This window comes from Diceros bicornis, chromosome 9 (genome assembly GCF_020826845.1).
Source record: "Diceros bicornis minor isolate mBicDic1 chromosome 9, mDicBic1.mat.cur, whole genome shotgun sequence".
NCBI classification, from domain to species: domain Eukaryota; kingdom Metazoa; phylum Chordata; class Mammalia; order Perissodactyla; family Rhinocerotidae; genus Diceros; species Diceros bicornis.
The window spans coordinates 72530631-72555505 of record NC_080748.1 but is presented as its reverse complement, the minus strand read 5'-3'; the positions used below and the strand labels follow the sequence as shown (position 1 = coordinate 72555505).

At 37.0% G+C, this 24875-nt stretch overlaps 1 protein-coding gene across 1 annotated transcript in view; it reads left to right on the top strand.

Moving 5' to 3' along the window:
* Positions 1-24875, top strand: part of UGGT2 (UDP-glucose glycoprotein glucosyltransferase 2) — a 184825-nt gene that overhangs the window by 1583 nt on the left and 158367 nt on the right. The window contains exons 2-4 of the mRNA XM_058548392.1: positions 7946-8028; positions 15694-15824; positions 16304-16416. Coding sequence (XP_058404375.1) covers positions 7946-8028; positions 15694-15824; positions 16304-16416 — 327 coding nt within the window. The remainder of the gene's footprint in view (positions 1-7945; positions 8029-15693; positions 15825-16303; positions 16417-24875) is intronic.

Here is a 24875-nt window from a genome sequence, read left to right as displayed (position 1 = left end):
GCCACATTATCCATTCATCCATCAGTGGACACTTAGGTTGTTTCCATATTTTGGCTATTGTAAATAATGCTACAGTGAACATAGGAGTGCTCATATCTTTTCAAGTTAGTGTTTTCACATCCTTTGGATAAATACCCAGAAGTGGAATTGCTGGATCATATGGTGGTTCTTTTTAAAATTTTTTGAGGAACCTGCATACTGTTTTCCATAGTGGCTGCACCACTTTACATTCCCACCAACAGTGTACAGGGTTCCCTTTTCTCCACATCCTCGTGAACACTTGTTATTGCTTGTCTTTTTGCTAATAGCCATTCTAAACACGTGTGAGGTGGTATCTCCTTGTAATTTTGATTTGCATTTCGCTGATGATTAATGATCTTGAGCACCTTTTCTTTTTCTTTTTTTTTTGCTGAGGAAGATTCGCCCTGAGCTAACATCTGTTGCCAGTCTTCCTCTATTTTGTATGTGAGCCGCCATCACAGCATGGCCACTGATAGACAAGTGGTGTGGGTCCGGGTTTGGTTCCTGAGTATGGCTGCTGAAACAGAGCACTCTGAACTTAACCACTAGGCCACCAGGGGTGGCCCTTGAGCGCCTTTTCATTTACCTGTTGACGATGTGTATGTCTTCTTTGGAAAAATGTCTATTCAGATCCTCTGCCCATTTTTTTAATTGGATCATTTTTTTTGCTATTGAGTTGTATATTTTGGATATTAACTCCTTGTCAGATATATGATTTGCAAGTATTTTCTCCCATTTAGATAGGTTGCCGTTTCATTTTGTTGATGATTTCTTTCACTGTGCAGAGTTTTTAGTTTGATGTAGTCCCACTTGTTTCTTTTTACTTCTGTTGCCTTTGCTTTTCCTATCAAATCCAAAAAATCATCGCCAAGAATGATGTCTAGGAGCTTACTACCTATGTTTTCTTCTAGGAGTTTTATTGTTTTAGGTCTTAGGTTCAAGTCTTTAATCCATTTTAAGTTGTTTTTTGTGTATAGTGTAAGACGGTGGTCCAGTTTCATTCTTTTGCGTGTGAGTGTCCGGTTTTCCCAACACCATTTATTGAAGAGACTGTCCTTTCCCCCTTGTGTGTTTTTGGCTCCTTTGTCATAAATTAATTCACCATACATACGTGGGTTATTTCTGGACTCTCTATTCTCTTTCATTGATCTATGTGTCTGTTTTTATGCCAGTACCATACTGTTTTGATTATTAGTTTTTTCTCAAGATTGCTTTGGCTAATTGAGGTTTTTTGTGGTTACAAACAAATTTAGGATTGTTTGTTCTATTTCTGTGAAAAATGGCATTGGAATTTTGATAGGGGTTGCATTGAATCTGTGGATTGCTTTTGGGTTGTACTGACATTTTAACAAAGTTAATTCTTCCAATCTGTGAGCACAGAGTATCGTTCCATTTATTTCTGTCTTCAGTTTCTTTCATCAGTGTGTTATAGTTTTCAGTGTACAGGTCTTTCACCACCTTGGTTAAATTTATTCCTAGGTTTTTTTTTTTTCCCCTGATAGAATTGTTTTCTTAATTTCTCTTTCTGATAATTCTTATTAGTGTATAGAAACAAAACAGATTTTTGTTTATTGATTTTGTATCCTGCCACTTTACTGAATTTGTTAGTTGTAACCATTTTTTGGTGGCCTCTTTTAGGGTTTCTATATATTATTTTACATCATTTGCAAATAGTGATGGTTTTACTTCTTCCTTTCTGATTTGGATGCCATTTATTTCTTTTTCTTGCCTAATTGCTCTGGCTAGGACTTCAAGTACTAGGTTGAATAAAAGTAGTGAGAGTGGGCATCTTTGTCTTGTTTCTGATATTGGAGGAAGAGCTTTTAGCTCTTCACTGTTAGGTATGGTATTACCTATGGACTTGTCATATATAGCCTTTATTGTGTTGAGGTACATTCCCTCTATATCCACTTTGTTGAGAGTTTTTATCATAAATGGGTATTGAATTTTGTCAGATGTTTTTTCTGCATCTATTGATGATCATATGATTTTTTTTTTTTTTTTTGTGAGGAAATCAGCCCTGTGCTAACATCCGCCAATCCTCCTCTTTTTTTGCTGAGGAAGACGGCCCTGGGCTAACATCTGTGCCCATCTTACTCCATTTTATATGGGATGCCGCCACAGCATGGCTTGCCAAGCAGTGCGTCGGTGCGCGCCCGGGATCCGAACCAGCGAACCCCGGGCCGCCGCAGCGGAGCGCACGCACCCAACCGCTTGCGCCACCGGGCCGGCCCCGATGATCATATGATTTTTATCCTTCATTTTGTTAGTGTCTTTCACATTGATTTGGAGATGTTGAACCATCCATGCTTTCCTGTAATAAATCCCACTTGACTATGGTGTATGATCCTTTTAATGTGTTGTTGAATTTGGTTCGCTAATATTTTGTTGAGGATTGAGCGTCTATGTTCATCAGATATTGGCGTAATTATCTGGTGGTGTTCTTGTCTGGTTTTGGTATCAGGGTAATGCTGGCCTCATAAAATGAGTTTGGAAGTATTCCTTCCCCTTCTGTTTTTTTGGAAGAGTTTGAGAAGAATTCGTATTCTTTAAATGTTTGGTAGAATTCACCAGTGAAGCCGTCTAGTCCTGGACTTTTGTTTGTTGAGAGGTTTTCCTTACTGATTCAATCTCCTTACTAGTAATTGATCTGTTCAGATTTTCTGTTTCTTTATGAGTCAGTCCTGGTAGGTTGTATGTTTCTAGGAATTTATCCATTTCTTATAGGTTCTCCAATTTGTAGGTGTATAACTGTTCATAGTAGTCTCTTATGATCGTTTCTATTTCTTTCATATCAGATGTAATAAAACAGTTTTACTTGAATAAAAGATTCTAGCTTAAATATGTTCCTTTCCTCTATCTTTTCCCTAGTTTCTCCCAGAGCTTGCATGGATCTGATCCCGTACTCAGTTCCAAATCAGCCTAGCTTCTTCCAACACTAGACTGGTAGTTGCAGTGTTGTCCTGATTTCTACTTGCCTCAAGAGTCTTAGAGCTGGAACTCTGTAGAATGCTCCTTAAAGGTCCTTCACTATCTAGCTGCAGTCTGTTGTACCAATCTCATCGCTTGTAGTGGATTGAATGGCAGATCCCAAAAAGATATGTCCACATTCTAACCCCTGAACCTGTGAATGTTACTTTATTTGGAAAGTGGATCTTTGCAGATGTAAAGTTAAGGGTCTTTGTGTGTGTGTGTGTGTGTGTGTGTGTGTGTGTGTGTGTGTTTATTGTGGTAACATTGGTTTATAACATTGTATAAATTTCAGGTGTACATCATTATACTTCTGTTTCTGCATGGATTACATCATGTTCACCACCCAAATACTAATTACAATCCATCACCACACACATGTGCCTAATTATCCCTTTCACCCTCCTCCCTCCCCCCTTCCCCTCTGGTAACCATCAGTCCAGTCTCTGTCTCTATGTGTTTGTTTGTCGTTGTTGTTATCTGCTACTTAATGAGTGAGATCATATGGTATTTGACCTTCTCCCTCTGACTTATTCCACTTTGCATAATACCCTCAGTGTCCATCCGTGTTGTCACAAATGGCTGGATTTCATCATTTCTTATGGCTGAGTAGTATTCCATTGTGTATATGTACCATATCATCTTTATCCATTTGTCCCTTGATGGGTACTTAGGTCGTTTCCAAGTCTTGGCTATTGTGAATATAAGTTAAGGGTCTTGACACAAGATATCATGAATTATCTGGATGGGTGCTAAATCCAGTGCCGTTTTAAGAGACAGAGGAGAAGACCCAGACAAGAAGGAGAAGGCCATGTGAACAGAGGCAGAGATTGGATTGATGTAGCCACAAGCCAATGAACGAACACCAGAAGCCTCCAGAAGCTGGAAGAGGCAAAGAAAAATTCTCCCCTAGAGCCTTTGGAGGGAGCATTGCCCTACTAGTACCTTGATGTTGGGCTTCTGGCCTCCAAACTGTGAGACAGTAAGTTTCTGTTGTTTTAAGTCAACAAGTTTTTGGTAATTTGTTACAGCAGCCCTAGGAAACTAATACAGATTTGGTAACTTGAAGTGAGTGCTGCTGTAACAAATACCTAAAAATGTAGAAATAGCTGTTGAATGGGGCAGAAGGTGGAAGAGTTTTGAGAAATTTGGTAGAAGCAGCTTAGATTGTCTTGAGAAGACTGTTGGCAGAAATATAGACATTAAAGGTGATTCTGGTAAAGACTTAGAAGAAAGTGAGCCTGGTCGAAAAAGCTTCTGTCATCTTAGAGAATACTTAAATCATCATGAATAGAATGTTGGTAGAAATATGAACATTAAAGGCACTTCTGGTGAGGACTCAGAAGGAAATGAGGGCTGTGTTATTGGAAATGAAGAAAGATGACTCTTGTTATATAGTGGCAGAAAACTGGCTGAGTTGGATTCTAAAGTTGTGTGGAAAACAGAACTTGCAAGCAATGAACTTAGATAGTTAGCCGAGGAGATTTCCAAGCAAAGTATTAAAGATGTCACCTGGTTTTTCCTTACTGCTTATAGTAAAATGCAAGAAGAAAGAGAGAAATTGAAGAAGGAACTGTTAAAGAAAAAGGAATCAGCATTTGATAATTTGGGAGGGTCTCAGCCTATTCAGATTGCAGAGGATGCTAAAAATTAGGAAACTCATTGTTGAGAATGCATGCTCTGGAAAGAAGGCCAAATGTGTAGCTGGACAACCTTTTGCTGTGTAGGTTAGGTGTGTGACTCATGGATCCACTCATCTATCTCAGCAGAAGCCAGGAATAGAGATGGGCTTATCTAGGAAGGATCTGTTGAGGATCCTTGTGTAGTAGCATGACCCTGCTGAGATACACGAGAGAGACACAAGGATTTTGATTATGTTGTATCAGGAGAAACACTGCCAGCTTGGCTCAAAAGGGACAGAGACAGGATGAAAAGAGAGAAGGCTGTCAGACTTCCACAATTGTATAGGCAGGAAATTGACAGATAGAACTACTTGGCTGCAAGCCTGTGCTACCCTGGGGCTGATTCGATGATGTAGTGGTTAAGTTCACCCCCGCTCCGCTTCTGCAGCCTGGGGTTCACAGGTTCGGATCCTGGGTGCGGACCTATGCACTGCTTATCAAGCCACGCTGTGGCAGGTGTCCCACATATAAAGTAGAGGAAGATGGGCACGGATGTTAGCCCAGGGCCAATCTTCCTCAGCCAAGGGAGGAGGATTGGCAACAGATGTTAGCTCAGGGCTAGTCTTCCTCACCAAAAAAAAAAAAGTGCTACCCTTCAAGGAAAAGGAAGAATAACACTAAGGGCAGAGCCTTGGCAGGCAGCACAGAGGGTAGAGCAATAAGCCATAAGCCACAGAGAATTATGCTCAGGGCTTGAAACCTAATAGAATTTGTTCTGCTGGATTTGACACTTGCTTGGGACAGATGACTCCTTCATTCTTTCTAATTTCTCCCTTTTGAAATTGGGATGTCTGTCTTTGGAATTTGGAATGCCTGTCTCATCAGTGCATTTTGGAAGCAGATTTGTTTTCTAGTTTCACAGTTCCACATACAGGGAAGAATTTTGCCCCAGGATGGATCATAGCCAGGGTCTCACTCGTACCTTGTTTAGATGATCTACATGATGAGATTTGAGACTTCTGATGATATTTACTTGAGCCTTTGGATTTAGAGATGATGTTATAGTGGGTTGAGATTACATTGGGGCATGTTGGGATGGGGTGAATGTATTTTGTATATGGGACAAACGTGGATTTTAGGGAGCCAGAGACTGGAATATAGTGGCTTGAAAGGTGGCCTCTGCAAAAGACAAATCCACATTCTAACCTCTGGAACCTGTTGTGTTTACCTTGACAAAAAATAGAATCCAGATTTTTGGCCTCCAGAACTGTGAGAGAATAAATTTCTCTTGTTTTGAGCCACTAAGTTTGTGGTAACTTATTATGATAGCCCTAGGAAAGTAATATAACACTCTACTACAATCTTTTCCTCATTGATACCTTATTTGTGGACATACTGTATTACTCTCTCTTTGCCTGATCCTTTCCCCTGATAAAACAAACATATTATGTTCTCATAACATTTGGTCAATACTTTTGTAATAGTCTTTATTGTAAGCATTTGAGCATGGCCCTCTGATGGTTACTGTGTAGGAAACAAAGATGAATAAGGTATGTCCCTTACCTCAAGAAGTTTATAATTTAGTACTGTTTACTAGGGATGATTATAGGCTGATGAGCTTAAATTTTTACAACACATATACCCTAACTTATACATTTAAACTGCATTCATTTCACTGGTGTTGCTCTTGATGAAAATATTGTTTGGAATTCCACTTATAATTACTGTCATGCTCTTTAGTACATATAAAAACACCCTCTATAGAAATAATTTTTTTTCTCTGTGGTAGAATTTTTTGGGGGAAACATTGTTATTTGGAACTAAATATTGTATAAGACAAGTGAACAAATTGGGAATGGCAGTTTTTTGGGGTTTTCCCTTTTTTAAACTGTGACCAAAGGTAATATCTTATCTTTTGGCAGGTGAGGCACTGATTTAGATGGTCTCTCAAAGATATTTCCTTCTCTAAGATTAATGATGAGTTACTGACAAATTGCCCTGAAAGTAATTCCAGAAGAGTTCCAAAAGTGCTTAGAGCAGTGGTATATTGAAGGAATAAATGTAAGTGAATACTTTCTTAAAGTGATCACTTAAGTATGAAGGCTCATACTTAGATGTATGCATTCTGGCATGTGGAAGAAGTGTTTTACCTTTGGTTGCACAGTATACAAGCACGTCTATAGTTGTTTCGTCAAGTCAATTGGGTATTAAATGTTGCTCCCTACTTTTCTTTAGGTTTTGTACCATCCCTGCCCTTTTCAGGTCACATCCTATTTAGTGTTTCCCTTTGCTTCCTCTGCTTTTAGCTTCTTTTCTTTTTCGTTGAGTTGGATGCCATTAATAGCAAGAGTTGTTGTCAAGTTACTTATTGCTTTAAATTCCTATGCTTGTCATCTTTATGTTGATGAATTAATCAGTTTTTCTCACCTCCTTTTCCCCCTTTGGTGACCATTTCAGACTCACAACGGTGTTACTCTGCATGTGTCTTGGATATCCTCAACACTTTCCATTTATATTATGCATTAGTTGAAGTTTACCAAGGCTAGAGAGAAGGATAAGGTGGGCTATAACAAAGAGTCTGTACCATCTATTTGGTGGCTGTTTTCTTTCTGGTTCAAATAGTTGAATCTACTTGTTTTAGATGTCTTGCACTTTGTTCTATACAGGGCTGAATAACCTTTCACTTATTTCATTGTTTCCAAAAGATTTTAAATGGCTTTGGCCATTTTTTCTTACCTGTACTCTGTGGAAAAATGGAAGTTTCTTTGGTCTTCAAGGCAAAAGACCTAATGTGATACACTGACTTCCTATTAATTTTTTTATTATTAAGGTAGTTTGTTTTAAATAATAGATTTTGTCCACAAATAAGTAGCTAAGTAAAAATAATAAGTGATATGACTTTTCGAAAGTGTTTATAGAATCAGTTTTTGTGAAAAACAGGCAGTCTGTTTTATTTTATTTTTTTTTCTTTTTGCCTTTAACACTCTCTTCATTGCCATTAAGTTATACTTCTCAGTGGTATTTCACATGGAGAAACAAAATAAATTATCCATTTTTTAGTTGTAGCAAGTAATGAGGAAAATTCAGAAATAATTTCTCATGCAGTCTTTTCCGGTCATGATTATATGCTTGTAGTTGAAAATGATACCTCAGGTAAGAGTCATCAATTTGTTCTCTTTCTGCGTTATTATAAATGGAAATCAGTAATTTGACATTAGTTTTTAGAGCTTTTTGTTTTTACCATATGTTATAATTTGGTTCTAAAATACAGTTTATAGTATCTAAACCATTTTTCATTTCTATCTAGTAACTGATTACTTTTTTTTTAATAGTGAATTTATGGCAGAAGAAAGTAATGAAAAATTTTGGCAGTTTTTGGAAACTGTGAAAGAATTAGCAATTTATAAGCAAACAGGTAGGTGATATGTCTATTTTAACTTATAAGATTTGTATTTATGTGCATACATTGGGTATATTTATTGTTTTTAATGGTAAAGGTTAAATGTAAATGCTTAATTGGATTAGTAAATCCAAATACTAATTTGAAAGTTGTTTTAATGGAAACTATTCTAAGCATCCATTTCCAAAAATATAAGGCTTTGATACTTTATTATGAGGAAACTCATATAATTAGCAATGTTTGGATATTGCATTATAATCAAGAAGAAGTAGAAATTGTTGAATTATGGTTTTCTTTTTACCTAGATTTCTTTGAAATAATATTAGTTCTGCATCTAGTAATACTGAATTTTTTTTTGCCAGACTGCTTTTACTCTTAAACTCTTAAAGAGATTTTTAATACTTACCCTCAACAAGTCAGGTAACCTGTGTGCTTTCATTTCACTATCTAGAAAATGGAGTTAGTCATTCCTACTTTTTTAATATATATGAGAATGTATATATATGTGTGTGTGTATATATATATATGTATATACACACATGCACATATAAATATCTTTAGAATGAACAAGTATTTATTAATGTGTTTCTCAGAGAAGGTCAGTAGATTAAAGATACTGAAATTAGGTTTTAGCGGCCGAGACCAAAAGGTCGATTATTAATTATTATAAAGAAAGGTTAGTTATTTTCCTATCTCTACAGAGAATAGAATAAATTATATTAACATGGAATCCCTCAAGAGGGAATTCTTTAGCCTTTTAGACATAGAGAAAACTTCTTTACTGTGGTGATTAAATAGTTTATGATTTTATCCCTGAGTGTAAATGTAAGATAAACAACAGTTTTGAATGTTTTAAGTGTTCTTTTACTGGAGCCTGTTTGGCTCAAGTGTCCTTGAAGTTCAGCAATTTTATGATTTCATGAGATAGGTTTAAAAAAATAAAGAGAACAAACATGCCTTTAATGATATTTTAAACCGAAATATTTCCAAAAACAGGTAAATTTTGCTCTGTCAAAAAAATTGTACTGAAAAGCTTATTTAACAATCATTATTTGAGTCACAAGAAATACTATGCACTGCTTTAGATCCTGGGAATACAAAGATGAATAAATGTGATCTGTGTTCTCTGGACTTTGTAGTATGATGGACACAGCAAGACAGCTAAGTGTACTGTTAGGTGATAAGAGCTTTAATAGGGATATGCATAACACGGGAGCACATAAAAAAGGCACCTAGTCAGTATTTCAGAGAGAGCAGGGCAGCCTTTCCAGTGGTGAATGCTGGAGTTGAGTTTGGATGATAGGATTTAGCCAGCTGGTAGGGAAGGGAGAAGAGCAGAAGAGACAGGAAGGAAATGCGCAGAGGACCTTTGGCCACTTAGAAATCTATTTTCAAATCAATGGGAAATTGTTGTTTGTTGCCTTTATATTTGTCCTGGTGATTTTAGTTTTGGTATTTGAGGTAAGAATAGGCTAGATTAATATGTCAGGTTTTCATGATAGTTAAAAAATCCAACACCAGATTTCCTGGTTCACACCTAAAATCCTGAGTATATCTATCCCAAATCTGTTGTTCTCAGTACATGCTTTATGGCCTTATTCAGTGCCACTTTCCATTGGAAAAACAATCTTGGAAATTACTCTTGTAAATTTTGAACTCTTATTAAATATATCAGCGTATTTTTTACCTAATGAAATGGCATACCTGGACAAGCTGGTGGCAGATCATTAATAAGTTGGAATTTAAGCTCAGGAATACCTAAGCTCTACTTTAAGCATATACTGTAGGAGGTATGTGTATTTCAGGGTTGAACCTAAAAGAAATTGTGTTAAATAAGAATTACTAACAATGAAAATATAATTCTATTGAACTTACAGTGGTGAGAGTCAGATGCATATGCTGGGTCATTGCTGACCTTGTTAGGTGTAGGAAAGAATGGTATATAGGAATTAAATATGTTAACATATTTAACATTCAGATTTTACTGAATTTGTTTTCAAGACATTATCCTAGAGGAAACGTTTTACATCCTCAGTTACTGGTAATTTTTTAGGTTATCGAATTTCCATGAGACCCTCTAAACACTCTTTACTGAGGAGTAATTCCGGTGATCTACTTGCCTAAAAAAGTTGTAAATATTGAACGTTTAATTTTTTGAATTCAGTTACTAGTTTCATGCCATTTAGTGATAACACTTTATGTGCCAGCAAAGTAAGACCTTTTAAACATTGAATTTCCTGTTTCTTAACCATTTTATGTGGTTCTGCCACAGAGTTATGTATTTATTGATGCCTCAAGATTCAAGTGGCATCATATTAGCTAACCTGTGTAGTTTTGTGTGGTGAGTTGGAAATGTCAGCCAAGATTTTTCTGACTCCCAAGTCCCTATTTATTTTTACTTCTCCACATGCTCAGCATTTAAGAATCTCGTTCTCAGGTCCTTGAGGATATTAATGGTTTCTACACAAGTCAAGTTGCTTGTATATTTCAATGGAAAGATTGTCAGAAAATGTTATGACAATGCTAACTCAAAGTGGGTTTGGGATAGGAAGATGATTGCAGTTTGGATGTGTCACATTTGAAATGCTTGTGGAATATCCAAGTAAAGATAGCCAATAAGCTGATATATAAGTAAGAGATTTAGGGGGAAAAAAAGAATCTAGGCTAAAGAGTAGGATTTGGGAGTTATCAACTCAAGAAGGTAATTGAAGTTATAGGGAGAAGGTATAGAATGAGAAGAAAATAGGTCCCAAGGGCAGAACCTTGAAGAACACCAATGTTTAAACTATAACCGGGGGAAGACACAGAATAGAGACCTAAGGAGTACTGTAGAGGTAGGTGTGAAAACCTGGAAAGTGTGATGTCATGAAAGCCAGGAAAATATTAAGTGGTAAGTGACAGATGTTATCAAATACTATAGACAGATGAAGTAATATGAATATTAAGCTTTTAACGACAAAAAAATTATTGGTGGCTTTGGTGAGAGCGATTTCACTGGTATGGAAATCAAAACTACAGTAGGTTGAGCCATGACTAGAAGTTGAGGAAGTCGATATAAGTATTGTTAAGTCTTTCAGAATTGACTGTGAAGCACATAAGATGAATCAGTAGCTGACTGAAGGCTACTGCTGCTTTTTTCTCCATTTTTGAAGATGAGAGTGATTTATATATCTTAAATACCAGTAGGCAAAAATAGAGTAAAAGGTGAGGTTGAAGATAAAGGAAGGATATTGAAAGGGTAAAATTATCATCAGCAGGTTAGTTGGTGACCATGAATTTAGTTGTTTTAAAACATCAGTCCAATGCATCCATCTCATGATTGAGACGATCATGTAACTAAGCCTTAGTTACAGATGTTTCCTTTCTATAAACCCTTGAATCCTGCATCCGTCACTACATTAGAGACAACCTTAACAGTGACCTTGACAAAATTTGATGTCTGTTGTCACACACTACTCTCATTTGTTTATGTTGACTCTCTTCTCTGTTTTCATGGATAACCAGTCCCCTTTTGACTGAGCTAGTCTTATTTTAGATATGTTATTACACTAATTTTGGCTATTTTCTTGTTGGCCCTATAGCTATTATGTTTTTTTAAAGATAACATCTCTTCTCTGATCTGTTTTGTGAATTGCTTTTATTGTTGAAGGTGAATCTTATTTGCATTACTTTTTGATTCTTGTGGGGAAACTCACCATAACTTCCTGAGAAGTCACCTATAGGTTGTTAAAGAAGTAAGAGTGAATATGCACACCTACTCTCATATGATGACTCTTTAAAGTTACTGGACTAGAAAAGTATTACTGCCTAGAATGAAGAGACCTATTCAATTCTTAAATATTAATTCGAAAAATGTATTGAATACCTATTTTGTGTGCCAAGAATGGAAAGGTACCATTGAAAGGCTAGAAAAGATTCCTGCCTTCACAGTTTATAGCTTAATGGAAAGGACAGCATTAAGCAAGTAATTATACAAATATTTTTAATTACAGTTTTGAGCCTTGATCTAGAGATGGTATAGCGTCTCATCAGAGTGTATAACAGGATCTTAGGAGGTCAGGGAAAACTCTTTCTAAAACAAATGACATTTAAGCTGAGATTTGCTGAATAGAAGTTGGCTTAACATGCACCCCCTACCCTCCTGCAGTTCACCCCAAAGCAATAATGTGTGAAGGCCCTAAGTTGTTAGCCTCCTCTTTCTTTAAATATTCTCTGTTGGTTCCCTATAAGCAGTATTGAAATGGCTAGTGATCCTTTCTTCCCCTCACCACCATCTGATTTAGTTCACAAATATTCTTTCTTTTTTTTTTTTTGGTGAAGAAGATTGCCCTTGAGCTAACATCTGTTGCCAATCTTCCTCTTTTTTTTTTGTTTGAGGAAGATTGTCCCTAAGCTAACATCTGTGTCAGTCTTCCTCTATTTTGTATGTGGGATGCCGCCAGAGTGTGGCTTGATGAGCAGTGTGTAGGTCTGTGCCTGGGATCCAAACTGGCAAACCCCAGGCTGCCAAAGCAGGGCGTGCAAAGTCAAGCACTGCGCCACCAGGCTGGCCCCTACAAATATTCTTAGTCTTTATCTTTGTATGCATAAGTATACATAAGCTTCTACCACTTGCTTTGTTGGCTTCAATGATATTCTTTTATTCCCAGCTGATATTTATGAGGAATTGCTGAGCTTGTTTTACTTTCCACCTAATTTCCCTTTTGTAGCATTTTTGTTAGTGGTATATTTTCTATATCACCAGAGCATACAACATTTACAGTCTTTTGTAAATCTTAACTCCTTAATTTAGTCTTATTTCTACAGTTAAGTATAGTCAGAGCTCACCATCAAACTTTATGCTGCAGTTTCTTCAATTATTTCTTGGTTATATAAAGTTTGCTCTCTCGTTGACACCTCATGAATAACTCCTAGGAATAATGGCCTTGAGTTCTTCACATACATAACTATTTACGTGTGAATGTTAAACTTCAGATTTTTAACTTTAGGGTCCCATAGTTTTAATAGAAAATGTTGCAGGGCTGACCATTCTGAGTCTTTATTCTTAGATGTGTAGATTCATTACTCCTTTTAATTCTGGAGAGTTTTCTTGGGTTATAGTTTTCTTTGTTCATTCGGTTCTATTCCCTTGATTTTCCACTTTAGGGTTACAATTATATATATTGTAGATCTCCTTTGCCTGACTTCTGTATCTGTCATTTCTCTCAAATCTTTTTTTCATCTTCTCCTCTTCTTTTTATTTCTGTTTCATTTTCTTCACATTTTCCCTGCATATTCTCTATTTCTTTTACTCTGTTTTCCATGCTGTCTTTTTATTCTTGTGTTATTTCTAATTTAGTCTATATTTTCTAGGTTTTTTTGGTTCTTTCCTCAGTTCTTTCAGAAATATTTTCATATCCCCCTGTTTTTTGGTCATCTCATGTCTGACCGTTTTATCAAGAGCTGTAAAGTCGCTGAGATTTTTATGCTACTTGCAAGCTAAAAACTTAGCTTCTCACGGTTTCAAAGATCAGATACACATATGACATGTGACATGAGACTTCTGGATCAGAGCTGGAAGACTTTATAGCTGACCAGGGGAATCTCTTGAGTGGCCCGTAGCTCTCTTATCAGCCCGGACCCACTACAATAACTCTGAGTCTTTCTACTGTCATCTTTGAAAGGATGTAAGGTTGACATGATAGACTATAGGGGTGAGTGAATCATAAGGTGGTTGTAATTCTGCATTATGTGCTTCATCCTCTCATCTGCCAAGCAAACCGAAGTTCTAATGATTTGCTGGCCTTCTGACCATGGTGGTCACAAATTTCCTTCCTTTCTCCCTCGGCTTAGGTGTGCATCTCTGTACCTGTTGTCTCAAGACAAACCTTACTGTAACCCAAGACAGGTCTTTGTACTTGGCACAGTGGAGTGGACTTGAAGCTGACAGAACAATTGATGAGAAAGTCCATTTGCATGGAGGAGAGTTAACAACTAAGACATCATTTGGGCAAATGCTTGTGAATCTACTGCCCAGTTCTTAGCCTGTAACCTCCCCCTTGTTTTCTTTTCATTAACAGGCTATAAAGTGGAGGAGCATTTATTGACTGATTGACCATAGAATTTTGTCATAATGTCCGCTATCAATTTACAAGGACTTCCCTCAAATCCTGTTAATTGGCCCGTGGGGCTGGGCCTTTTCTCCTCCAAAAATCCATGTATCGGTTATCATTCCATCTTTGTTGTCAAATCTGTCAAGTACTGTGAAGGATCTGAGATTTTACCCTACTTGCATGCTAGCGGATTAGTTTCATGGATGCTGACGGAAGACATGAGACCCCTGGATCAGAGACAAAAGACTATTACTCAAAGCAGAAGCAGTAACCATGATGTCCACATATTTGTGCTGGTTCCCTGAGCCCTGGTTCACATAGGACAACATAGACTGCCACATGACACCTGCACCATGAATGGGTTGCAGTAAGTAGAGGAACCAAGGGAGAGCCCAGCGCCTTTTAAACAAGTAGTAAACATTGTAGCAATCAACAAACAATCCAGTCTCCCTTGCCTCCCCCAAGTGTCTCCTTCCAGTCAACATCCTTTTTCTTCCTCCTAGAAGGAGAATGTCTGGTCTTACATGCCACTTTTGTCTTTCCTTTTCACATCAGGGAACTTGGATCTATGGGTAACTGTTCTGGATCTACCCCAAATCTGTTCTTTTGTGTGAAAAGTTTCCATCAGTTGGTAGCCAGTGCCAAGGAGTAAAGGAGAGAAGAAATGACCAGGGAATGTCCAGGGACCAACCTATGGATATCTGTACCAGCTAAACTCCAGAGCTGCTCTGTTGTTACCTTACCACCTCTAGCTGGCAGTGGAATGGTACTGCATTTTTCTTACACAGTGGCAACCATGCAGACAATGATTATACTCAGAGCAGTGTAGAGAAAAGAAAGGGACAAAAAAAGATCATTCTCTCCCTGCTTGTCTCCGTTAGAGCCACCAGGCCCTCTTCAGCTCTTAGGCTGCCATTCTCTTCTGCCCTCTCCCATCCAAATGAACTCTGTCCCCCAAGGAGTGTCCAAGAGTTTTTAAATTAAATTGTCAGATTCATCCTTCTCTTTTGTGTCTATGTAATCTTTGGAGATGGGTTTAAAGGAGGGAACCAGCAGTTCAGGTTAGTTTGTTCCAGACAAGAAGACATTTCTCTTGTTCTTTAAGGTCTGGTTCAAATTCTGTCTCGTAAAGTATTCTGGACACGTTAATTACGCTTGGCCATGTGTACCAGTTCTCAGTAGAATTTATTCATACATGTAATTCAAAATGTATTAGCTGTCATATTATTCTTTAATTTTTTTGTGCTATACTTAGTCTCCTCTTAAGTTGTAGGTAGGCCCTGTATCTTTTCTGTGTATTATAACTTCACAACTTGGAGTGAATTGGTCTGATATGCTGGCATCTTCCAAATAGATTTTAATGGCAAGATAATTTTCACCTGGTCTTGTATTGATTGCTTGGACTTCACTGGAAGATATAAATGAAATTAATATAACAGAGATCTTGATTTTCCATTTTTCTCTAACACTATCCATAACCAAACTTAAGATATGATTATATGATGTTAAGTTAGCTTTACAGTGAGAGATGTGCCATTGTGTTGAGTATGAAATAATAACATTCTTTTCTTTTGAATTCTTTTTATAGAATCAGATTATTCTTATTACAACTTAATCCTGAAGAAAGCTGGACAATTCTTAGACAATTTACATATCAATCTCTTAAAATTTGCTTTCTCTATAAGGGCATACTCTCCAGCTATTCAGATGTTTCAACAGGTATGTAAAAATACCCAAACTATATTTGACAAAGAAGCATGCTAGTAATGTACATAAATCTATCTTAATGTGAATGTCTTTGGTTCAAAAGGATCTAAAAACTTATAATACCTGGTTCCATAGCCTATCGTTGATTATATTGTCGTTGTTATCATTGATTATAATATAATTGAATATATTATGTTATTTTTTATTTGGGATAAGGAAATTATGAGGAAAAATCACTATTGAAATGCACTATAATTAAAATTTTAATTGAATGGAACTTTTTCAACAACTTTGAAGCATGTGTTTCCTACTATAAAGTTGATTTTGTTAAAATATTTGATTCTGCCTGCATATAGATATTTTTTTACTTTAATTAGGGCAATAACTTAATAGTAGTTGCTGAGTTATTTTAATCAAAGTAATGTGTGAGTTTTTTGAATCATATTGTAATTATCAACTACTTTAGCTAAATATAATCTTTGAAATTTTAGATTGCAGCTGATGAGCCACCACCAGATGGTTGTGATGCATTTGTGGTTATCCATAAGAAGCACACTTGTAAAATTAATGAGATTAAAAAGCTGCTGAAGAAGGCTACTTCAAGGTACATTAATGGTAGCCTATAGTGAAAGAAGTGGTTTATAAAACTAGATGGTGGTTGAAATAGCAGAAATTTCTTATAATACAAAATTTTAATATTTTAAGATGTGTATTAAAGAATGTGCTCTGTGTTGAAAAACTGAATATATCTGAACTGGTAGTCTAAGTCCTTTCCTAAAATATCTAAGTGCTTTCAATATTTGTCCTGATTAGCCTTTGATTTTAGAATATAAATTATACCAAAATACTATAAAAAAATATGAGATACATGTTTTATATAAACAAAAATTGGTTTTTCGAATAAACACACAAAACTGTAGATTTATTTGGACTATATCTCTTTAAATATAAATTGTGTACCTTGGGAATAAGAAATTAATAATAAAAACAATAATATGGATTTTCTTTTTTTTTTGTGAGGAAGATCGGCCCTGAGTTAACATCTGCCAATCCTCCTCTTTTTGCTGAGGAAGACTGGCCCTGAGCTAACATCCGTGCCTGTCTTCCTCCACTTTATATGGGACGCCGCCACAGCATGACTCGCCAAGCGGTGCGTCTGTGCATGCCTGGGATCCGAACCAGTGAACCCCAGGCCGCCTCAGCGGAACGTGCGCACTTAACCACTTGCGCCACCGGGCCAGCCCCTGGATTTGCTTTTTTATAATGTATTACTCAAAACTTTTTTTTTTTTTTTTACTTCTTCCAGGTATTTAATACAAATGAATACAGGATGTAGGAAGGAAATTATTAATTTATTAGTTACTTTTACAGAGTAATACCTACCAGTGTATGTTTTACTGCCTAATTGTTTATTCTTTAAAAAGTATTCATTGTTTCTCTAATTTTGAAAGAGCTCTTTATATATTAAACAGTAATATATATTTAGTAATTCATACTAATACTTCTCTTATTTGTTGGAAACCTTTTCTAATATTTTCTTATTTCATACTAACTTAAATATACAGAAAGCTTTTATTTTTATGTAGCCATATTTTTCTTTTATGTATGTTTTATACTTACACAGTTTTTCCCAAATATGAGTGAGAGATTTCACTAAACTTTTCCAGTAGCTTTCTCAGTTTTTCCTCTTACCCTAAACTTTTAATCCATCTGTAAATTATTTTCGTCAGAAGGTAGGGATCCAGTCAGATCTTTGCTGATCAGGTGGCTAGTCAATTATTATATTCATTATATTTATGTTATGGTCTATGTTATAGCTATTTGTTCTGTACCATTATCTGTTTCTTGTAGCAGTGCCATGCTGTTTTAGTATTTATTGCTTTATAATATATTCTAGTATCTCACAGGATAATTTCCTCTTCACTGCTGCTTTTTTCCCTCCAAAATTTCTTAGCTTTTTGTTCTTGTTGATGCTTTCAAATTAACATTAGAGTTCTTTTTCTCCTGCCAACTTGCCTCTCTAAAGAGCCTTGGTAGGGTTTTAATTAGAATTATATTAAATCTATTGGTTAATTTAAGAATTTAAATCTTTATTATATTCAATCTCTCAATAGATAACATGGTGCCTTCTGTTCATACTTTCTTTTAAAACTTTAAAGTTTTATAATTTTCTATGTTTTTAAAATCAGAAATAATTGTTTTATCAATTTTTTTTTTTACCTATTGAGATGAATACAAAGTTTTTCTTATTGCACATATTATATATTATGGTGATATATTTTGAAATAGACCTTCTTTGCATTTCTAGGGAAAACTATTTGTTAATGATGTGGGATTATCTTAATTTCTGTTCAATTAAGATTGCTTATGTTTTTATTAAAATTCATGTTTCTATTTTAATAAGTGAGATTAGCTTTTATTTAAATTAATGTTTTTCCACTATTATTATGCCATTTTTATTTGCCAAATTATTTTGCCATTTTTTTTCCATCAGAGTCATTCTAGCTTCATATAGTGAATTAGGCAACCATGTTATTCTGTAAGAGTTAATATAGCATAGAAATTATCTATTCCTTTATAGCATTAATAGACTAACTATGAAATTGTCAACCCTAGTGTGTTTTTTTTTCCTTTCCTAGTGCGTTTTTAGAGGTAATTGTGGTAACTTTTAAAATTTATTGTATTGTTATTGATTTCTGGTGTCTGACTTTATAATTTTCTTATAGAAACTAATATTAAATTAAAATCAAGTTAAATATTAAATCTAAAATTAAATTAAGATTTACCAAAAAAACCCATTAACATCAAGCTTTTGGGATGGGCAACTTGGCATGGACCCTGTGAGTCCTTGCATGTTCTTGCTTGGTCTGACCAGTAAAAAATGCAAGACCCTGACTGCTCTTTACCTGAGCAATTTCTTAGGGTTGTATTTGCAGCGAGCAACCTTGAGGAATGAGGTAACGTTTCTCTTTGGAAAGAAGAGCAGGCTTGTTTACTGCTTGCTACAAAACAGTGGTTTCCCAAGTACAGTGTTCCTCAGCTGCAGCATACACCTGCTGTTTGTGGAGTATCCACTTAGGTCCATATTTTGTTACCCTCTGTGGAACTTGAGGGGGGCAGGCATAATGCTCATGCTGCTTGTATGCCATGAGCGGTAAAGTCTTTTGTCTTTGAGACCAAGAGTCTCATGTCTTCTGCCAGAATCCATGAAATGAAAAAAGGCTAACTTATTACTTTGTAAGTAGGGTAAAATCAAACCTTAGACCTCTTACAGTTCTTGACAGTTTTAGAAACAAAGGTGGGACATTGACAGACACATGACTTTCTGGAAGAGGAAGGACAGGGGTCCCGTGGGTTGGAGAGACAGAAGCTCAACATTTAAATTTCTTTCCTACTGCTCCCCTCTCTCTCTGCCTGCCATTCTGCACTCCCTGTGCTCCTGGCTAGGTGATAGCAGTCTTCTGATAACTGTTACTGTAGTCCTGACACATGCCTACACAATTCAGTGTGCTTTTATTGTTTTGGCTCCCGCATCTGAATGTGTAACTGGTATTGATATTGTACATGGTATACGGTGAATGCTGTGAGTGCTCTTGAAGTCTAGAGGGAGACATTCTCATTCAGGGACTACCACATGACTTGTACTGTCTATTCCCAAGTGGTCCAGCAGAAACAACATAGAATCCCAGGAAGAGAAAGGGAAAATTATACCTTTAAGTTACAGACTTCATGACTGCTGAACACCCAAGGAGGCAGTTTCCAAGTATGACAGCACCACCTGCCAGACTCAGCCATCCAGTACACCCCTTTTTAAAAAGAGCTGCTCTTAGGGGTTACTAAGTGCTTGTTGAAACCGGACGCCTGACTCAGGGAAGCCTTGTGACTCGAACATCTGATGTTTACATTCTGGCATTGGTCTACTAGGATTCAATGACTAACAAGATGGGAGGGACCCAACAAGTCTCTCTGGTCAAAGGGAAATGGTATATTCAAGAGCTAAGTTGCTTCAACCTAGCACAATCTTAGGTTTACAAGAAAAAGTGGCAACTACCCCTTTGGGACAAACCGTATGGTCCATTCCACTACCTGAAGTAAAGTTTCTGGCTCAATGGGGCCTCGGTTCCCAGTGCTTTCCCTTAATGCCTGGGCCAGGTTACTGATGTGTTCACCGAAGTTGAAAGCTGGTGGTGTCTTTGGGCCTCTGCTGCTGTTCATCCAAGCTCCGGCTATGTAAGACCAAAAGCAGATGTGGTCACTCCATTCAAGGCAGAATTCAAGGCAGTCCTCATATCCCTGACCAATCTCTGACCTCTTGATGAAGCTTCCTACATTTATACTGACTCTTAGGCTATTGCCGATGGCCTACCTCTCTGATCCGCCACTTGGAAGACTACCAGCTGGCAGACTAAAGTACCACTCTTTGGGACTGTACACTGTAAGAATAAAACGCAGCTGCCAATATGACAGTCTGGGTTACTTCTGTAGATGCACACAGTCCAGGCCCATTCTCTGATGCGTCTGAATGGAGTCAAGCTGCTTATCAAGACTGCAGCATCCAGATTGCTGCCATTGCTACCTGGATCCACCATTGCATAGGAAAGAAAACACATTTACCATTAAAACTGGGAGCACAATAAAGGACTATTTGTTTCTGATGTAAAATCTACCACAGTATACCCGACTTGTAACTTCTGCCCAGAAATGGTTTATTTGTCTTGTGGTAAAGGAGTCCACATTGCACTGGACCCCCACCCACTCCTGGCACACTGACTATGTCAGACCTTGGATCCTGTTCTCAGTGCTACCATTGGTGCCTCATCACTGTTGCTACTTTTTCAGGTTATGCTTTTGCTATTTAAGTCTAATCAGCTAACTCTAGCCATAGCACTGTGAACTTGAAACTAAACTGTTATATTTCTGGCTTTCCAGATCATCTACAGTCTGACAGTTACACACATTATTTCACAGAGGGCAGCAACATTAGGTCAACAGTCAAAGTATTCAGTGGACATTCCACGTTCTGTACCATCCACAGGAATCTGGTTTTGTGAGCACACTGGAATGGCCTCTTCAAAAATTAATTAAAAAAGACTGAGTTAATGATCTAAAGACCTTAGTAGGGCAGTTTGATCTCTGAATGTGACCATCCTCAGAAAGGTTTCATCTCTTAGCTACCTCCTGTGAAATGATAGGATGAAAGAGGTAGGAGATTATATAGACCTATTCAGGATTCTTCCCTGATCATTGCTGGGCATGGTGCATCCTTCCTTCCCCCAACAGCAACCTGAGATCAGCCTGGTTGGTTCAGGCTCCATATGCTAGCCCAGCCAGAAAGGGCTTAAGGGATTCAAACTTTGATTTTGGTCCAGCTCCCTGGATTGTTTTGTTGGAAAGACGTGGTCCTAGATCGTGAAGATAACCACTTGGTTGAGTTCACTGCTTACTAAGTCATCCTACAGTGGCCCACACAGGCCAAGGTGGGGACATAATAGGTCTTTGTAAACTTTGTAAAAATGCCCTTCTCACTTGGACCTGACTTGTCCAGATGAAAGAAAGGTCTGGGTGTAAATAGAGGATGATTAGCAAATAGGTGAAATTGTAGGTATTGAGATGGGACACATCAATTTCAGGGCTATTGAGGGAGAACCTCAACCCTAACACCTTACCTTAGGCCCTGGAGGGTGCAGGAAGGGGAAAAATTAATTTTATCTTTGATCCTAGATCCAGCACAGCAGCCAAAACAATCATATGGTCTGCCTGAGTCAACCAGCAGCTGTGGCTGGCAATCTGATCTGCTGCTAGGTTTGTCATCTCCTCTATGTGCTATGTGAACATGGCCAGTCCTGCTCCATCACTTGTGCCCGACTCGCATCAGTGGCAGCTCCTGAGCATAGATTTCCCCTCCCCTAAATTCGTGTATAAACGTGTGGATTGGCACAACCTTGTTTTAATCTTAATGATACAAATTCATATACTTCTGTTCCCTGAGCAGTCTTAGGTAATGCCGTGTATGGTGATTGAGGCTGCAACTACTAGGTGCAAGTTTAACAATTTTTGGAACTGGAGTGATGTGTGCCACTTTCAGATTATGTTTGTATTTGGGGCAAGTGGGCACAGGCTGTTTCCACTGGAGATGGAGGTTGCTTTTTTGGCCCATTTATTGCCCCCAGTAAATGTTTGCAATGACAGCAAAGATCAGCAGGTTGCTGTAAACTCTCTTGTGCAGGTTGTACTACATCTTATCTGTCTGAGATAGGACATACTTATCCCCTTGGGACTTATTCACAGTTGGCTGAATCTGGGACCCAGTGGGTATGGTTGAGATTCATACTGCAGTTGGGAGTCCTGTTGCTTGGAGTCCTGTTGATAGTAGCCTTAATTAAGTGCTGTATGAGACAAATTGAACACATCTAGTCTCATCCTCTGTTGGTCATCAGAAAGGCTGATGAGTAGCATAGTCATAAAAATTTGAGTTTGGTCAAGAATTTGTCAAGCCAAAGGGTGGATTGTTGAGAGGCACTCTGCCATAGCCCCTGAATGTCTTTCTGGGTATGTCAAGACTGCAAGGCCTTGACTGCTCTTTACCCAGGCCGTTTCTCAGGGTTGTTTGCAGCAAGTGACTTTGAGGGATGAGTTAATGTCTCCCTATGGGACAAAGAGCAGGTTGCTTACTGCTTATTATAAAATGATGGGTTCCCCAAGCTCAGTGTTCCTTAGCTGTGATGCATAGCCTCTGCGTGAGTAGCATTCTTTTGGGTCCATTTTCATTTCTGTGGAATATGGGGGCCATGGGGATCTGATGCAAACATGCTAATGCTCATGCTGCTTTTGTGCCATGAGTAGTAAAGTTCTCTGATTCTGACCTAGGAGTCTCATGTCTTCTGCCAGAATCCATGAAACAGTAAAAGGCAAACTTAATAGCTTGTAAGTAAAGTGAAATCAATTCCCTAGCTTGACAGAAGCTATATATAGCATTAGGTTAATACATTTTTTTCTTTCGGTTTTTCTGAGGTTCTTATGAACCTCAGCCATATAATTCTTGGTTTATGACACACTATCAACATTGGTCCATGGTGGTCCATTAAGTAATTTATGTATTTAATATTATTAAATTATTTAATGAAATAATTTATGTATTTACATATGTATTTACAGTAGCATGAGTGTTTTAATTTTTTCCTCTCTGTAGACATCTTTCTCATTCCTAAATTTTCTTCAGTTTTCCTTTTTGTTTTTCCAGATTAGATTTTTATGTGTGTTTTTTTAAAGAAATACTAATAGATTTATATTCTACCTTTTTTGTTGTTGTTCTAATCTGTTACTTTTTGCATTCATATTATTTGCTTCTTTTTGCTTTGGTTAAGCTAAACACTTGGTTTATTTTCCTTTTCCTCTTTTCAATCATAACACATTTAGGGCATCAAAGTTGTCTTTCTTTATTATGTGGTATTCTTATTCTCATTTTCCCATTTTCCTTAAGGAAAAAACACCTCCTTAATAGTAGTTTTATTTCCTTGTTCGGGGCATGGGGAGAAAGTTATACTCCCTTAGGATGGTAATGATTGTTGTTACTTTCTCCCAAATATATAAATCACATTTTAGTATAATATGTGTCAAGTTTTGGGGCAGATCCAGACCATGGATCTTCAAACCATGAAATAGCAAGTAGGGAAGAGTTGGAGAAATATTCTGCCTTTTTTTTTTTTTTTTTGGTGAGAAAGAGTAGCCCTGAGCTAACATCTGTGCCCATCTTCCTCTGTTTTGTATGTGGGTCACCACCACAGCATGGCTTGATGAGTGGTGTAGGTCTGCACCCAGAATCTGAACCCACGAACCTGGGCCACCAAAGCGGAGCATGCCAAACTTAACCACTACACCACTGGGCTGGCCCTTGCCTTTCTTTTTGACTAGTACATTGTTGTGTTTCAAGTGGTAAGGTATTATGTTTTAATTAGTAAGGCTGACCATCAGTTATGATTCTAAGTTAGACTGTGTAGATTTTATAGTTAGTGGGTTTTGCTCCCAAATTATGGTATAAGGTTGCTGTTAGTTTTCAACTTCGTTAAGAGTTTTTGTCTTTTTCTGTGTCTTTGAAAATATTACTGGAGATTCTGGGAAATGTAGTCTTAGGGACTGCTTTTAAATGCACTTCAAATCAGCATGACTCTCTTCTTTGTGACTTTAAACTTTTTGTCCAAAATGGAAAGCTGTATTTTTAAAGTAAGAAAAAAAATTATATGTGGTCATTATAAAAGAATTGCAGTACTTCAGAAAAATGCAAAGTAGAAAGGGAAAATGATCCATAATGCTGTTAACAGTTTGGTATGTTCTTTTCTTTTTTAATGCATATATTCACATGCAAATATATTCTTTTTTTTTTACCCAACATGGGATTGTGCTATAAAGGGTATCTTAGAACCTTCCTCCACTAAATTATACATCCTTATATGCCTTACATATAAATAAATATATATATAGGTATGCTTTGTCATTATGAAGCAGGACCCATATGTATTGTTTGTTGTGTTTCCACCTGACACATAGTAGATGCTCAAAAATATTTATCGAATAATACTATAATCAAATGAACAAGTACATTTAATTACCCCACCCCTTGTGATGGATATAAGGTATTTTACATTTTTCTTCTATTATAAACACTGTCTGTTTGAATGTCCTTGTACATATATCTTTATACAGTTATCTTGACGTTGTCTTAGATAAATTTCTACAACTAGAATCACTAGGTAAATAAGTATGCATTTTAAATTGGTACACACTTCAGAATTCTTCTTCAGAAAACTGGTTATGTTTTACACTCCATTTCTAACATTTTCACCAATGCTAATTTGTATTATTTCCCTTTATAATCTTAGTCAATTCAATAAGTAAAAATTTCTGTTTTTAAGTGTAATCTATACAATTGTTAACGACTGTGTCTTTTACCCAGTAATTCTCTATAGGTGTAGGGTAGTTTGTTTTTTTTTTACCTCTGCTATATCCAAGGAGTTCCTGAATTAATCATAGAAGCAAACTTTGAAAGGTAGTGTATATGGGTGTAGG